The sequence below is a fragment of the Papio anubis genome, chromosome 12 (assembly GCF_008728515.1).
Source record: "Papio anubis isolate 15944 chromosome 12, Panubis1.0, whole genome shotgun sequence".
Lineage (NCBI taxonomy): Eukaryota > Metazoa > Chordata > Mammalia > Primates > Cercopithecidae > Papio > Papio anubis.
In genome coordinates, this window is record NC_044987.1 from 44,580,027 (window position 1) to 44,598,573 (window position 18,547).

The 18,547-nt window shown below is 36.4% G+C and overlaps 1 protein-coding gene across 5 annotated transcripts in view; it reads right to left on the minus strand.

Moving 5' to 3' along the window:
* LOC101022396 (glutamate carboxypeptidase 2) overlaps positions 1-18,009 on the minus strand; it is a 67,042-nt gene extending 49,033 nt beyond the window's left edge. The window contains exons 1-4 of one of the 5 annotated variants that reach the window (XM_031653059.1): positions 16,011-17,589; positions 15,301-15,406; positions 9,360-9,546; positions 361-462 (exon numbers count right to left, since the gene is read on the minus strand). In XM_031653059.1, coding sequence (XP_031508919.1) covers positions 361-462; positions 9,360-9,546; positions 15,301-15,406; positions 16,011-16,083 — 468 coding nt within the window. In that variant the 5' untranslated portion in view covers positions 16,084-17,589. Of the gene's footprint in view, positions 1-360; positions 463-9,359; positions 9,547-15,300; positions 15,407-16,010; positions 17,590-17,640 lie in introns of those variants that run through there. The other 4 variants (XM_031653056.1, XM_031653060.1, XM_031653058.1 and 1 more) reach the window with 4 other exon arrangements.
* Between the last annotated feature and the right edge of the window lie 538 nt (positions 18,010-18,547).

Genomic DNA, 18,547 nt, shown 5'->3' on the forward strand with positions numbered 1-18,547 from the left:
GACATCCTCTGGGGTGTGTAGAGCTGATTAAGAAGAAGCATAAGGGAATTTTCTGATGTAAAAGTAATATTCTGTACATTGATGGGGTGTGGATCATTTGTAGGCATTTGTCAAAAATCAATAAATGTGCATTTGGGATTTGTGCATCTCATTGCAGTAAATTGTATCTTTAAAAATACTATGAATAAAATATAATCAATATTCCTCCTTCTTACTAAGACATTCTCATTACTTAAATGTGGAAAAAATTAATTGGATTACATCAAAAGTCCCTTTATGACCCTTTAATTATTGGCTGAATGTATGAAGTGAAGGAAGGCTTGTTTTTGTCATTTTTATTTTGTTGCACTGTGTTTTTACCTCTGGCATTCCTTGAGGAGAGAAAGCACTGAAAGGTGGTACAATATCCGAAACATTTTCATATCCTGCAGGAGGTGGTTCAAATAATGATGTGTTGAAAATCTAAAGAAACAAAATATTATAATCAAAAGTAAATCAGTTAAAGTTTGATTACTATAATCAAACATAAACAAATGCATATTATCTTTTATGTCAGTAGAGGGTGAATGAATCCTTCAGGATTTTGATGATAATATCAGATACCCAGCACTGTGCTAGAAGTTGTGAGGAATTCATGAGATGAATAAATCACAGACTTTGTCCTCAAAATGGTAAGATCTATTCAAGGAAACAAAGCTAAAAACCCCCACCAATAACTAAAAATCAACCAAACAAAAAACAACAATCATAAAATAAGTAAGTACTATAGAAAGAAAAGCTCAGAAGAGGTAAAAAGATACTCTTCCGAAAGGAATATTGTGTACTATAACCTGTATACTGATAGAAGGAAGAATTAGAAATTGATTTTTTGTAAGTGGCATACATACCAAGCTAGTATAAATAAAAGCCTAAATATGTAGTTGCTTCACAGAAGGTTAGAAGTAAATTAACCTCATGAATTTCTTGAGAGAACTTGTAAGGACTAGCTTTTGATTTTGGAGAAAAATTTTAATCCCCAAATACAAAGTAACTTTGTTTGGTAATCTCAATCATTATAATAGTGCTTAGATAATTACCTAGGAACAGAGTAAATATTAAATTTACTTAAAAAAAGTACATGATTGGGGAATCCACAACTGGCCATATCTAGATTCTCTGAACAGCATATGCACTGAAAAGAATGAAAAACACTGAACCAAATACATGTCTTTTTAAGTTTATAATTAAATTTGAAAAAATAGTAAGGAATATTCAGAAGCAAAAAAATACAATGAAAGCAAGAATCCTCAGAGGCAGCATGGAAGTTGGCTTTGCCTTAGGTGGATCTATCAAAGCCTACGGCCCCATGAAGAGGATTCAGGAGTTAGTCTAAAACTGGTTCACATAATGGAATCTAGCAGAAGACTGTGCATAAAGCTGGTCTAAGTACAACAATATCCTGGCCAGGCGCGGTGGCTCACGCCTGTAATTCCAGCACTTTGGGAGACTGGGAGCCCAAGGTGGGCGGATCACAAGGTCAGGAGCTTGAGACCAGCCTGACCAACATGGTGAAACCCCATCTCTACTAAAAATACAAAATTAGCCGGGCGTGGTGGCATGTGCCTGTAATCCCAGCTACTCAGGAGGCTGAGACAGGAGAATCACTTGAACCTGCGAGGCAAGTTTGCAGTGAGCAGAGATTGCCGCCACTGCACTCCAGCCTGGGTGACAAAATAATAATAATAATAATAATAATAATAATAAGAATAAGAATAATAAAATCCTTCAGGGTTAAGGATAAATTCAAAATAAACTTGCTCCATGGAAAGTAATGGCTTAAGGTAAAGCAGGAAAAAAGGGTTCCAGATAATTCATAACCCTGCAAATTTCCATTCACTATTTATACAGTATGCCTCAAGCTAAAATATTTATTTTAAAGCAGTGCCAGGTTTGTAGTGCTCCCTGGGGCCTAAGAGAAATGATCAGGAGGAATCAGTCTTCAACTTAGCTTTAAAGAATTCCCAAATTCTAAGGGAGAAGAACTCAGAGCCACAAAATCACCAAACACCTCCAAAGTACTATGGAAAAGAGCCAACAGAAAGAACAGAGTAAAATTACAGCTGCAAAGACTGTATTTATGGTATGTATCATACACATGATATTGAACTAAAATTTAAATAAAAATTAAAGCCAGGCTGGGCACCGTGGCTCATGCCTGTAACATTGGCACTTTGGGAGGCCAAGGCAGGTGAATCTCCTGAGGTCGGGAGTTCAAGACCAGCCTGGCCAACCTGGGGAAACCCTGTCTCTACTAAAATTGCAAAATTAGCGGGACATGGTGCACCTGTAGTCCCAGATACTTGGGTGGCTGAGGCAGGAGAATCACTTGAACCTGGGAGGTGGAGGTTGCAGTGAGCCAAGATCGCGCCACTGCAGTCCAGCCTGGGCAACAAGAGCGAAACTTCGTCTCAAAAAAAAAAAAAAAAAAAAAAGTTAAGGCCAGGTGCGGTAGCTCATGCTTGTAATGCCAACACTTTTTGGAGGCCGAGGCAGGTAGATCACTTGAGGTCAGGAGTTCCAGAGCAAAACTTCCTCTCTACCAAAACCTCCTCTCCAAAAATGCAAAAATTAGCCAGGTGTGGTGGCACACACCTTTAGTCCCAGCTACTTGGGAAGCTGAGGCAGGAGAATCGCTTGAACCTGGGAGGCAGAGGTTGCAGTTAGCTGAGATTACACCACTTCATTCCAGCTTGGGCGACAGAGAGAGACTCCGTCTCAAAAAGAAAAACAAAAAAAACAAAAAAACAAACAAAAAAAACCCAGTAGCAATGGAATCCATAATTCAGTAGAATATTGTCTCCCTGGTTTCGAGCAACAATTACTGTCAAACTGCAAATTTGTGTCCTACAAAATCATTCTTCCTTTGAGAATGAATATGAAAAACACATTTTTCCACCAAATTTTAACAGTTTTGGGTCGACAGGTGTTCACTTAAAACAAAGAACATTTGTAAACAATATTGTTCAATAAACAAAACAATACCATACAACAAATGAAGCCTCTAAAAGAATCTCTAAAATGATGCAAGAGAATCAGAAAGGAAAGATATTGCAAATGTGTGGTAAAAATTAAATGAGGACTGTATATGATAATAATGTATTACTATCATAATAACAAACATATTTTTCAAGTTTATGAAACAAGATTGAATTAAAATTATGCATATAAATTGGTAATATATAACGAAAGTGAAAGTATTCTAAGGTTTATATATTGTAGAAACATTGATTGAATTATGACACCAAAGCTTTAGGGGAAAAAAGGAAGAGTAAAATTCATACTAGAGGAAGGTAAAAGTGACCTAAATATTGTATATCAGAATTATAAAAAATGAAAATGGAAAAAAGAATAATTAAAAAGCATAGTATGTCAGATTAAATAAAATTAGCTGTGTACCAGTTGACAAGGAGTGAAATAAACCTAGGCAAGTTTAAAAGTAACAAAACTGAAAAAGAAATACCAAACAAATATTAGCTTTAAAAAAAATTTTAGGGCAAAGTCAAATAACATTACAAAGAGATAAGGAAGGCTACTACATAAGTGTAAGTCTGTCATTTCATCAACAATTCTAATTTTGTTTACATATGACAATAGGTCCCCAAATTATAGATAACATAAATTTATGAAATTATAAATTATATATATAATATAACATAGACACCACTATAGTGAGGTGAGATAATTTAACATTTATTTCTAATTAATAAAGGAAGCAGACAAAATGAGAGCACGTTAAGGATAATGGAGATTTCAGCCAAATAATAAACAAACTCAAACTAATGTACAAATATAAAATATTACCCCCAAACAACCATCAAATTACATGTTTTTCCCAAAGAAACACAGAACATTTATAAAAATTGAGCACATGTTAGGCTCCAAAGGAAGCCTCAACAATTGTCAAAGGATTAGTGTCCTACAAACCACATTATTTGATCTCAATATATTCAATTTAGAGATCAGACCAAACAAACAACAAGAACAATGTTTACATTCAGAATTTTAAAAAAGAGTTGTAAATAGTTCCAGGATCAAAGAAGAAAATACAGAAATTAAAAAATATTTAGATGCTAATCATAACTAAACTACTCCTAATCCAAATTTATGAGATGTAGTTGAAGTGGAAAGGGAAGATAAAGGGAAAATTTATGGCTCTACATACTCACATTAGAAATGAAGAGACTCAACATCAGTAAATTAAGCATTCTATTGAGGATTTTACAAAGAACAGCAACATAAACACAAAGAAGATAAAAGAGGTAATTATAAAACAAGAACAGAATTAATAAAATATAAAGCAAAGATAGATGAGAAAAGATTGCCAAAGTCAAATTTTATTCTTTGGATACACTAGTAAATTCGACATATCCCTCTCAGGAGCAATAAGAAAATAATATAGCAAAAGTACAAATAAATAATATCAATTATCAAAAAGAGGCACATCTACAGATGCCGAACAGATTAAAAAAGATAAGAAAATACCAGGAACAACTATACTATAAATGTGAAAGCTTACATGAAATGGAAAATGCATTTTAAATAAAACTTACAAAAACTGAAATAAGAATACATTTTTTAGAAAATCGGCCAGGCACGGTGGCTCACGCCTGTAATCCCAGAACTTTGGGAGGCCGAGGCAGGTGGATTATGAGGTCAGGAGTTCAAGACCAGCCTGGCCAACATAGTGAACTCATGTCTCGACTAATAATATAAAAATTTGCCTGGTGTGGTGGCACGTGCCTGTAGTCCCAGCTACTCGGGAGGCTGAGGCAGGAGAATCGCTTGAATTGGGGAGGCAGAGATTGCAGTGAGCCGAGACCATGCCATTATACTCCAGCCTGGGTGACAGAGTGAGATTCAGTCAAAAATAAAAAAAAAAAGTATAGTTGTCTAGCCATATAACAATAAAGTCATATATCAAACAATAAAAATTGTTATATGACATAAAATTATCATATGACAAACAATAAAGCCATTTAACAAACAATAAAAATTATTATATAACATAAAATAGTCATATAACAACCAATAAAGAAATTAAACCAGTAGTTTAAATTTTTCCACAATAGAGTCAAGGCCAACTGGTTTTCCTTGAGTTGGAAAGGTTAAAGGAAGAGATAATTTAATTACAACAAAACCTATTTCAGAAAATATTAAAAGCCCAACTCATTTTAGAAGGCAAGCATAATATTGAAATTATAGCTCAACAAACAGATTGCAAACACACAGACGAAACATGCTATGAGTATAAACAGAATATATATCAATATATGGATTTAAAACTCTAATGCTAATATTACAAGTTCAAAAAATGTAAGATTATTCTAACATTAGAATATCACTGAATGTGATCTTCAGATCCAGAAAGAAAAATTGCATGCTGATCTCAAAGAAAAATGTGTTTAATATAAATCCATATAGCAAAAAATTTTAGAATATGTGGAAAGGATGTACATTAAGATAACCAGAAAAATAAAACAGTAAATATCATAATTAATGGTGAAAAAGAATTAAAAGTATTTCCTTCAAGACCAGAAGAAAGTTAAGGATATCTGGTATCAAAACTTCTTTTCAACATTATACTGTATAGGTCTTGCTCAGTGCAGTAATACAAATGGGAGGGATTTGGAGATGAGGAATGGATCTGGGCAGATTTTACATTGTACTAACTAGAGCAGTAGTTATTTCCCTTTTCTGCGACTGATAGAAGCTAAAATGAAACCATATCAACTACTACTTGCCAAATCCCCACATCTTCTGAATTTCCCATGTTTTTTCTGTGATTCACATATGAACTCATCTGAATCACTAGGTAAGATTAAAAGAAAAATTATGCTGAGGTGCAATAAAAATCAATAAAGGAACAAAGTCGTTATATAAGCAGGTCTTTCAGGCAAGGGAATATTCAAACTTGTCTCACTTGATTTGCCTTTATGGTAATCAATTTTGCAGCACCGCTATGCCACACTGAATTTTAAAGCAAGTTTATGAGCTATTCTAACAAGAAAAGTTTTTTAATGTCAAGGAAATGACTTTTTGGCTGACTTTATCAAAGATAGATTATATTTCAGTCTTAGAGTATTTTTTACTTTTCAAAAGGCACTAGTAGCCTCAAATTATATATTCTGAGTATAACTAAAACAATATTAGTTTACGATTTCTGTTTACATTTTGTGACATAAAGTCAATACATAGTTCAATCTTTATGGTATGTTATTTCTGCATAATCAAAGGTGAAACAATGTCTCTGTATACATTAAAAATATTTCTGGGGAGGCCGAGGCGGGCAGATCACGAGGTCAGGAGATCAAGACCATCCTGGCTAACACGGTGAAGCCCCGTCTCTACGAAAAATACAAAAAAATTAGCCGGGCGCGGTGTCGGGCGCCTATAGTCCCAGCTACTGGGGAGGCTGAGGCAGGAGAATGGCGTGAACCCGGGAAGCGGAGCTTACAGTGAGCCGAGATCGCGCCACTGCACTCCAGCCTGGACGACAAAGCGAGACAGCGTCTCAATAAATAAATAAATAAATAAATAAATAAAATAAAATAAAATAAAAAATAAAAAATTCTGATAGGATCCACAAAATACTAATCATATTTGGCTGGGAGCAGTGGCTCACACCTGTAATCCCAGCACTTCGGGAGGCCAAGGCGGGCAAATCACGAGGTCAGGAGATCGAGACCATCCTGGCTAACACGGTGAAACTCCGTTTCTATTAAAAATACAAAAAATTAGGCGGGCGTGGCGGTGTGCGCCTGTAGTCCCAGCTGCTGGGGAGGCTGAAGCAGGAGAATGGCGTGAGCCTGGGAGGCGAAGCTTGCAGTGAACCGAGATCGCACCACTGCACTCCAGCCTGGGAGACAGAGCGAGACTCCGTCTCAAAAAAAATACTAATCATATTTGTTGCCTATAGGATGGAGAACTTGTCTGTTTTGTGTAGGGGTATAAAAGGAATCACAGTTTACCACATAGCTCAGCTGTGAATTTTTATTCATACCAATTAAATTATACTGGGAGATGGAAGATAGTAAGAGAACATGGTGGTTGGGGCCAAGGGATGAACAGGGAGTTGACTTGTCACAATGTCAATAGATAATGCCTGCATCTGAAATAAAAGCATATAAGCATGTAGTTTACAGAAATAGATGTAAATATCAAAAGAATGAACTTATAGTTGAATAATGATTGCCTCTGGAAAGAGGAAAACAGAGAAAAAGCAAGGCACTCAGAAGAATTGTGTACATATATGAGTATATATATATATATATATGTACATTGTGAGATTATGTACATATATAACTTGGATAAAAATAAAAAAGAACTAACGGTGTAATTTTAAAAAATTAAGAAACTAGGTATCTAACAATATCGGAAAATTTCCCAAATGAAACTTTTACATGATTCATTTTGTATTCTCTAAAAGGCTTTGGTAACATTATGAATGCTCATAATACAAAAATAAGTAATGCAATAAAATAATCAATGATACAATCAAAACTGGAAAGTGAGGAGGAAGGAAAAAAGAAGAAAAAAACGACAACATTAGCAAGACTCCACCTTAAAAAAATAAACTAAAATATATTATATGTTTGTTCTTTTCCACATTGTACCTAGACAATTCCCAAATTTGACAGATCAAAACAGAGGTTTAAGCATATGTATACTTTTTAACATTGTCAATATTTTATATCTTTAAATAATTTTTCGGAACATATTTTAAAGACCCCTTGGTATTTAACAGTATAGATATGCCACCCCTTATTTAACAACCTGAGGCTCTATGATGTGTAATGGTATTCCATTTTAAATATAATATATTTTAGGGGTTTTTTGTTTGTTTTTCTTTTTTTTTTTTTTTTTTTTCTTTTAAAGTGGAGTCTTGCTATGTTGTTCAAGCTGGTCTGCAACTCCTGGCTCAAGCTATTATCCTATCTCAGCCTCCCAAGTAGCTGAGATTAGGGGAACATGCCACCACGCCTGGCTTAATAATATTTTTTAAAGTTTTATTGTTAACTACTATAATTGAGAACAGCAGTTAATATGAAAAGCTCCAATCACATTAGGAAATTCGGTATGGAATTATATCACTGACTGTAAAACATAACAACATATTTATCATTAAGAAGAGACTGATTCATTAGTCAATAAAAGGAGGTTATTGACCTATAATGAAAAAAAATTAAATATGTACTTACATCACATGACATTTTCAGTTCACTGATTAAACTGGACATATTTCAAGCTATAGTAATTAAGAGTGCCCAGTAATAAAAGGACTAAAGGAAGTTACCTAAATTGAAATGGACTCTTCTACATACGGTAGCTCCAAAACTAAGGTATGTTAAGTAGGGATGAATGTATATTTTGTGATCTTTCATATTGAACATATCATCATAATAAATATATCAATTTATCTGCATTGTCTTCTGTTTCTTAAGTATATGCCCCAACTTGCAAACAAGATTGCAAATTCTTTAAATACCATGCTAAAGACCTTGCCTCCAAACTTGTCCTCTCCAAATGTCCACACACAAATTCTTCGCACAGAGCTCAACCTGATCAATTGAGACATAATCATTAAGTACCAATAAAAACTTGCTGGGTCAAACTGCGTACTGGATCCCTGAATTTCCCAGCAACTCCAAATCTGTGCAGTGTCTTTATAAATTAAACATATCAAAAATGTATCTGTTGGCCAGGCGCGGTGGCTCATACCTGTAATTCCAGTACTTTGGGAGGCTGAGGCAGGTGGATACCTGAGGTCAGGAGTTCAAGACTACCCTGGCCAACATGGCAAAACCCCATCTCTACTAAAAATACAAAAATTAGCTGGGCATGGTGGTGCACACCTGTAATCCCAGCTACTCAGGAGGCTGAGGAAGGAGAATCACTTGAACATGGGAGGAGGAGGTTGCAGTAAGCCGAGATGGCACCACTGCACTCCAGCCTGCCCGACAGGAGTGAAACTCAATCTGAAAAAAAAAAAAAAAAGAATCTCTTTTATAAAGTGTCTCTTTTTATGCTTGTAAGTTCACAAGTATATCATATTTGATATTAGTGTGTAGTACTAAAAACAAGAAAACAGCAACTCTTATCAAGCATTAATTTCTCAGAATCTTTCTAAAACACATAAAACTCAAACATCATAGGAAATTAGTTGACATGGATAATGAGATAGTAAAGGTATTCACAAGATCCAATAATACTGATTTCTATTAATATTTAGAGATGGGATAGAAAATTATTTCATAGAAGTATTTGAAAAAGAATAAATGGGGGCAATGTTTCTTTTATTTATTTATTTGTTTATTTATTACCTCATTTCCATCTTCATTAATTATTGAGATGTAGTTGGGATGAGTCTTATTTGGGTAGGACAACAGGACATCATAATGAGTTAGCTCAACAGAATCCAGGCCAAATTCTTTCCACTGGGTTTGAATTTGCTTTGCAAGTTGAAAGTTTTGTTCTGTTCCTGCTAAATGTGGTATCTGTGTAAAATTACTGGTGAACAAAAATTGAAACTGGTTAGATATTAATGTTTAATCAACTTTTATTCCAAATCAACAAAATAAAGCAGAGTTACACAAAAATACTTTGAAATGTGGTATGTTAAAACATTAAAGTGGTACTATTATTGCATGAAATAGATTTTCAAAGTCTGCTTTGAAATTTTTATGTTCTAATTTGTACTAAATCAAGAGAAAAATTGATCTTTGTATCATTATGTGTAATCCTATGACTATAGCATCATATGGTAGATTAATAAAGTGTCATATTCTTTCTTAAGACCTATACTTCTTGGAACTTACATGGAATTATCTGTCTATATCACTGTGTAAATTATTGAAACAGACAAAAATATTTTATCCCAAAGACCAAGGTGTGACATGGCAAGAATTACTAATAATTACACTTATTTAAATAGTGAGAATTATACACAAGCGATAAACTGTTTGACTAGCAACCATTTATAAAGTATCTTCATCAAAGAATAATCTGAACATACTGACACAAGTTCAGAATGAATCTCTTGCACTTCATCTACAATACAGAGTAACACACTTAAAATCAATGACAGTAATTAGTCTGAAGAATAATATCTTTAACAAAGAAATTATGTGGCCAAAATTTGGCTACCAGGAATATTTTCAGTAGACTAATTTCTCATTTAATATATTTAGATTCTGGTGCTTTTGATTGTTTTAAATTTCTCCCTCCTGGGAAATTTCTTGTTTCCCTGAAGAGCTCATTGGTTAGTATTTTTAACTTAAGCCCTTAAATATATGACAAGATATTATGTAGTATGAAAATATGTATATATATATATAGTTCATAAACTTTTGGAACTTCATAAATTTCTAGTTTTAAATATGTAGTTTTATAAAATCAACATAATTCCATCCTTATGATGACTTTAAAAAAGAAAAAAACTAATAACCAACATGGCTATAATAATCCCAGTTTCAAGTTTCATTCTACCATGTGTTTTAATTTTTTTCATCTGGTGAATCAACAATGAATTAAAGTAACTCAATTTTTTAAAACTGGAATTTCCTGTAACTTGTTTACTTTTAATAATTATATTAAAGTTATTTAAATTGTATTTATAAAAATAGTATTAAAATCCTCATTTGGTAAATGTTTAGGGGCAAACTATCTTACACAGAATTTCTAATATGGAAAATATTGTAACAAAAAGAGCACAAACATAAGAGCAGCTAAGGAGTCTCTATCCCTTATCAGTGAGCACCTGCAGGGAAAACAGAAAAACAGCCAACATGTCACTATTTTCTTGAATATTACAAAGATCACAAACTGCAATGTAACTAATGTAGGATGCAGATTTCCCCAAGTGCCAGCTATACCTCTGTCCCTACAAGCAAAAGGAATTACTATGGAGAATCTTGAACTTACTCACAAAAAAAGCAGGAGAAAATCATTATAAGGCTCTGCTACTATAAGTGAATTTTCCTGTAACAGTCTTGTCACTACCAACTAGGAAACAACATTTTGCTGTTATCAGGGTTGGCACTCACTCATTTGAACAAAACACGTCCTGGAAAAGATTAGTACGAAAAAAAGATCCAATGCAAATACTAAATAAAATAATTAGCATAAATCCTGTAAGTGGTATAATACAGGTGTTATCATTAACTCAGTATGTAACCCCAGCTGTGTCTTGAATTTCTCATCTGTACATGGGGAGAACATCACTATCTCGTTACTTCACAAAGACTTGAGGCTCAATTAGATTGTGTATTAAATAGCACTTCTCAATGATTTTAATCACTTGAGATGTTGTGTCACAAGTGATTGAACCTACTAGAATATCAAATTTTGCAAAAAATAAATAAATAAGAATAATAATAAAAAAATGCGAATTTACAAATTTTCCCAAATAGCCAAATTCTGTTTATAGATCACTGTAGGGCTGAGTTTAAATGTGTTTCTAGTATTGTCACATTATCTCAATTTTTTTTTTGCTTTTTTTTTTGTAAGAGGCAGAGTCTCATTCTGTTGCCAGGCTGGAATACAGTGGTGGAATCATAGCTCACTAAAACCTGGAACTCCAGCCTCCTGAGTAGATAGGACTACAGGCACATGCCATCATGCCCAGATAATTTTAAAAAATATTTTGTAGAGACAGAGTCTCGCTATGTTGCCCAGGCTGGTCTCAAACTCCTGAACTTAAGGAATCTGCCTGCCTTGTCCTCCCAAAGGGCTGGGATTACATGGGTGAGCCATTATGCCCGACTACATTTCTCAGTTCTTAAAGAGAGCTATTGTTATTTCTGTTTTAGTACATTTCATCTTGTTTACAAATAATTTGGCAATGTTTCCAAGAGTTAAAGATGACTTGAACGCATTTAGTAAAAGGTGGAATTAGCTGAGCATGGTGGCATGTGCCTGTAGTGCTACCTGCTAGGGAGGCTAGAGCTCCAAGCTTCAGTGAGCTATGATTGTGCCACTGTACTCCAGCCTGGCAACAGAGTGAGACCCTGTCTGAAAAATGAAACAATAATAATAATAATAATAATTGAGATAATGTGACAATACTTGGAACATATTTAAACTAGTCTGACAGAGATCTACCAGTTGATTTTTGCTATTCTGAAAAATGTGTAAATTCTTATTCTTACCTTTTTTTTTTAACACAATTTGATATTCTAGTATCAATAAATGACTTGTGACACACATCTCAAGTGATGAAAAAATTGAGAAGTATAGTTTAATATGTGATTTCATTGGGCCTATATATCTGTATTCAAATACAGACCAGTAAAATTCTGAGACCAAAAGTCTAAAACACCTTTTAAAACAATCTTATCTTGCAAAACAAGGTGGAAAAGGAAAAATCCCTCTAGAGATGCAAAATGGTAAACAGATCTGTGAATTCAACTGGATGTTTTCAAAGAAGGGAAAACACATACAACCCTGTACCTCAAGGCAGAATGAAAAAAAAAAAATGCTCCTAATTAATCCTCCCATTCACTACTGAGGCAGATATTTCAGAAACAGTGGGGGCTTTTACGAGCAGAACAAAGGATTATAAAGAGGGACAAGATGGAAGGTCAGAGGCTTTAATAGTCCCTGACCCATGGGTATATTTTAATTAAAAGCTCTCTGAGGGGCAAATGGCAAATTGGAAATCTAGAGAGTTTAGGAGGCTTCTGGAGATTCTGTGGTCCTTGGAGGAATGAGAGGGAATTCTTTCAATTTCTTTATTTTGTGTGTTTATGCTGAATATCATCCGGGTAGAGGAGCTTGGTTAGGGACATGGAGAATAAACAAGTGCTTAATCTTGCTTGACGGTCCAAAAAGAGAAATAAAGAAAGGCATTTATTTTTCTTCTTTGTTGGTCAATCTATGTCACAAGTTAGTGTTACAGGTAGTTAGACAGGAGCAAGGCAGGAGAGGTCTCTCCCCCGGACCCACTAGAATGTCAGGTGATTGTTTGGTTCAGCAATTATCGCATTGTGTTGTTCGGTTCAGTAATTATCGCATTGTCTCTAAAAATGATTCGGCAGTGTCAGGGAGAGGCCAGTTCTTGATGGTCCCCACCTGCTAACACCAAACTGTTAACTGAATGCAGACTCCAGGGAGAAGCAACTTCCTGGGCATGCGTGTTAGAGACAAAAATGGTATAGTATAATCTTCCGGGTACACTCCACCAGAAAAAGGAAGAGCACCTCAGATGGGCCTGTGTATACTTTCCTACACACATTGCGGGCGCTCACTTCCCAAGGGTTAGCAGGGCTCTGCACATGAGGGCAGCCCAACCTAAGGGAAGAATCATGGGAAAGAGGCAAGCTTTAAAAAGTCCTAGGATCACAGTTAAGTGGGGCACTTGGCCTCTCACCTTCATGTGCCTGCTTGGCTCTCTTCCAAGCGTACCTTCCTTTCTTTCCTGTTATAAGGCCTTTCAAAATAAACTTCCATTCCTGCTCTGGAACTTGCCTCGGTCTCTTTTTCTGCTTTTGCCCCGAGTTGAATTCCTTCTTCTGAAGAAGCAAGGACTGAAGTTGCTACTGACTTTACGGATAGGCTACCAGTAAATTGGAGTAACTTGCATCTCTTCCACCACTAACATTAGGAAAGGAAGAAAGCTGGAACGGCAGCTCTGTCCAGGAGTAAAGACCATACCTTGCCAGACCTCCACTTTTATTATACCTACTATATATTATTATAGTAGAAAAAGCGCAGAGGAGGAGTTTCCACAAAGATAAAGAAGTTCGAGCTTCAGAGTCTCACATTTAAAAGGTCCTTTCAAAGACCTCAAAGTTATCCTATCAATTTTTATTTATACTTTTAATTCTGCTGTAATTAATACAAATATATATGTGTTTGTATGATTATATGTGTGCACATCTATGCACACCTATGTGTGTGTGTGTAAAATGGTCTTTTAGAATTACAACCTTTATTCACCAGGGAATCCTGCAATCATTAGAAGGACTTCAAGTATTTTTTGACACATGAGCTAAGTCAATTTGTAAAAATTCACAAAAGGATCTCATGCTTTGAAAAAAACAAGTATTCTGGGCTGGGTGCAGAGACTCACGCTGGTAATCCCAGCACTTTGGGAAGCCGAGGCGGGCAGATCACCTGAGGTCGAGAGTTTGAGACCAGCTTGACCAACATGGAGAAACCCCGTCTCTACTAAAAATACAAAATTAGCTGGGTGTGGTGGGACATGCCTGTAATCCCAACTACTCAGGAGGCTGAGGCAGGAGAATTGCTTGAATCTGGGAGACAGAGGTTGCAGTTTGCTGAGATCACGCCATTGCACTCCAGCCTGGGCAACAAGTGCAAAACTCCATCAAGAAAGAAAGAAGAGAGAAAGAGAGAGAGAAAGAAAGAGAGAAAGAGAAACAAAAGAAAGAAAGAAAGAAAGAAAGAAAGAAAGAAAGAAAGAAAGAAAGAGAAACAAAAGTATTCTAATCAATTATATATAGTAATTCTACATAAGTATTTTCTTTTCAGTTGCTTTTTCAATTTACTTATTTATCTCTTTTGTTCTACACTGAAAACAGCTATTTCAGGAAGTAGGGAACTAGTTTTTAAAATATGCCAAATATATGCTCTTTGACTTCATTCATATCATAATAAGATCATTATTCCCATTTTACAGATGTGGAAAAGAGAGCTCAGAAAGTTTAAGTATTCATCTAAAGTATTAATAGACAAAGATAGAATTCAAACTCAATTCTAACTCAAAGTCTTTTTTTTTTTAACTGAAATGCACTATCTTTCTCTAAAGCATGAATCAGCAAACTAGGTTCCACTGGCCAAATCTGGCCCACTAACTGTTTCTGTATAGTCCACAAGCTAAGAATAGTTTTTATATTTTAAATCGGTTTTAAAAATAATAATATTTTTGACACATCAATTATATGAAATCCAAATTTCAGTGCCCATAAGAAAAGTTTTATCAGAACTGACAGACTGTTTATGTATTTTCTATGACTTCTTTTGTGCTGCAATAGTAGAGCTGACTAGCTGTGACACAGATCAGCTGGCCTACAAAGGATGGCCCTTTTACAGAAAAAGTTTGCTGACTCCTGCTCTAAACCTCTGTAATGACAAACTTTAGCTGAAAGTATAGTCCTCCTCAGATGAAATGTGATACAAGATCTTTAATAAATAAAACTTTAAGGAAAAAAGGCCAGTTCTTATATATAAAATATTGGACCAAAACAGAATGATAAATTTTTCTAACAACTTGTCCGTATAAACTTTTGAGAAAGTGCTTACTGTAAGAACTTCTTGATGTTCTCAGCTTTCAGGTCATCCAAAAATGCTTTCATATTATGCTTTGGAGTAATGTTAGTAGCTTCACTGGAGGATTTTATAAACCATCCTGAAAAATACATCCAAAAATAGGCATGAGATATGAGCCTATAGATAGGATTTATTATTCATTATTGTTGTATGTATCATTTGTAAAACACAAATTATCAACATTACTTCTGACATTGAGATTTTCCTGAAGTTTAATTTCTCTTGCTTACTTTCACTGAAAAAAAAAATCATGCAAACAGATTTTTAAGTTACAAACCAAATGAAAAATATTTTTTATCTAACATCAATGATAGGTATTGCTGTTATTCTAAGAAATGTTTTATGAGATAATGAGTACCAAAATAAAATGCCATTAATGTTTCAACTAATGGGTATGAACAAGATCTTCTGAAAATGAAGGCAAAAAGGAGATCCACCTTCTACCTTCATAAAGCTTCTATCTTCCTCTGCTGACTCAGAATAAGCATTTAATACATTTTTATGATGAATTAACCATGAATATATTTCAAACATATAAATTATTTCCAAGTGTTGAAGGCAATTCAGACTTCTAATTTTCTCTGTTTCTGAAAATACAACAAACTGCTGTGAGAATTTGTGTTTCCAGTGAAGTAGGCTTGAGAAATCCAAGTTCAGACAGCTACAATGAAACTGCAATTTACCCAACCTCTCTGCCAGACATCCAGTGCATGCATAAGCAGCCAGAAGCAATGGATAGCTAGATCCTGCAATCATTAGACCTTACAGTTGGCTTTTAACCTGAAGGAGATAAGGCAATATTCCAGGGTTTATTTAGAGAAATTACAGGATCTGGGAATAAAATAGTTACAAAATTAGCACCCAACCAGCTTTCATGGAGCTTTCCAATTATAATTATGCTAGTTCTTAATCGCATGCATACAAATGGACATACATATATATATGCATATTAAAATACATGATTGGACGCAAACGGAAATAAGATTCCACCTGTGCATAAAACAAAAAGACTTGGATTAGAGTGAGGGATCAAGAAACAACACACTGAGGATGAGATGCTTGAACTGAGATCTGAAAAATGAACACAATAAAGAGGATGGAGGCCTGTAGCGGGAGGGGAGAGCAGAGAATCCTAGGGGGTGCGGGGCGGGCATCAATAAAGAACTCTTCTGTGTCAGCCACTGAGCAGGGAATACAGGGACGGAAGTGAGGGCAATACCAGGAAGACTAAAATCCTTTTAAGAGATGAAGAATGTTATGCGCACAGTGTGTGGTTCAAAAATCTTTTAGCAACCCCAAGGTGAAGCTAGTGGAAGAGACTGAATTTGTTTAAACCTATCTGGTCCATGCTCTGGTCTTCTAAATCCCAAAAGAGGGTCAAGAATTGCGAGCAGGAGTGAACTACCTGTTGATACCTTAGACTAGTCCTGTGCATTAAAGTCCAATGAGGAGCATCTTGGTAAAAGAAGAAATAAAGTGGCGAAAATCCCAGTACTGTGCTAGGAGATTTACATGCTATATTCTTTACTATTTCAATAATTTGCAGATAATATTATCCTCATCATAAAATAGGGAAACTAACGCTGAGAGGGACTCGGTAATTTGTTCAAGGCCACTAAAAAGTGGCAAAGTCAAAATTGGAATTTAATAAAAGAGTCTGAGCTCGCCTATGCTGTTCTGCTTTTTTTTTTTTTTTTTTTTAGAAAGTAGGATTAAGTCTGCAAATCAGTACACAGGAAAAACCGCAAAAGACCTGCTGGTAGAGATCTGTCCAGATCGCTGACCTGGTTCACACAGTTCCCAAACTTGCCTCTGTTACTTCCAAGGAAGAAAGAATGCACTGAGAAAAAAAAAAAAAAAAAACTTCCTTTGCAGCAATGTCCTGAATTCTACCGTACACCTGAAACAGTACGACCCGATAAAAACCTTAAACAAGTCTTGGTGCGCAGCTCCCTGGGCGGCCTGGTTCAACAGCCCTCAGAGGTTGGCGCTCGTCCTAAACCCTTAAAAGCGCCTTGTCTTGCAGGGCCTCCAGCACGTGGAACCTTCCTACGCCTAGTTTCAGGTTCTCTCTGTCCTACCCTCAACCTGAGTGACTGTCCTCCAAGCAGCTTGTGGAGAACTCAGCCCTGCACCGTTCCCAGCTACTCTCCTCCTAACTCGAGGGGTGCTCACCCCACATTACCCCGACCTTAATCGCCGCCCCTGGGGAAGACCAGCAACAGGACCCCACTCCGCAGCCGACCCGCGAGTCCCGGCGCCGCAGCACCACAGGGAAGACTCCGAGGTTTGCTCGGCGAGGCGCGCCCCTACCGAAGAGGAAGCCGAGGAGAAAGAAGCCACCCGCCAACACCAGTGCCCCAGCGCACAGCCAGCGCGGGCGGCGCGCGGTGGCCACAGCCGAGTCGGTTTCGTGCAGGAGATTCCACATCTTAGCGCGAGCAGAGTCGGCCTCCCGGGACCCGCGCCTGTGCTGCTGCTGCACTGCGCGCCCTCCGCCCACCACGGCGGGGTAAAGTCTCTCTCACACCAATGCCTCGCTTATCAGCCCTGGAGGCTGGAATTCGCTCCCGACCCTGGGGTCCAGTTTCTCCCCGGTAGCAGTGTTTCTAGAGTGAACTGAACCAATCGGAACGCGCGAGAGGCAACATCTGCCTTCAGGAGAAGGAAACCCGGCCCCTTTCGAGAGGCGCCTTAAAAAAAAAAAAAAAAAAAAAAGTTTCTTGGAAAATGTACAGCTCTTGCTCAAAAATGAGAGGAAGAGAGACTCTCCTCTCTCCACTCCTATAATTATGAGGAACTTTTATCCAGCTCTGACATTCTGTAAAATCTTTACAATACTCTACTGAATTAAAGTAGAGCAAAGAAAGCCTCGCTTTTTTCCATAGTGAGGAATGGTTGTCATCAGCGTAAATCACCACCAGGCCCTCTTTCCCAGTGAATATTATTGTTATTAATAAACCTGCAGGGTATTATCCTCCACTTACATTACAAAACAATTTTTTAAAGAAACAGGCTGGGCGTGGTGGCTCACCTGTAATCCCAGCACTTTGGGAGGCCGAGACGGGCAGATCACGAGGTCAAGAGATCGAGACCATCCTGGTCAACATGGTGAAACCCCGTCTCTACTTAAAATACGAAAATTAGCTGGACGTGGTGGCGGGCGCCTGTAGTCCCAGCTGCTCAGGATGCTGAGGCAGAAGAATCGCTTGAACTCGAG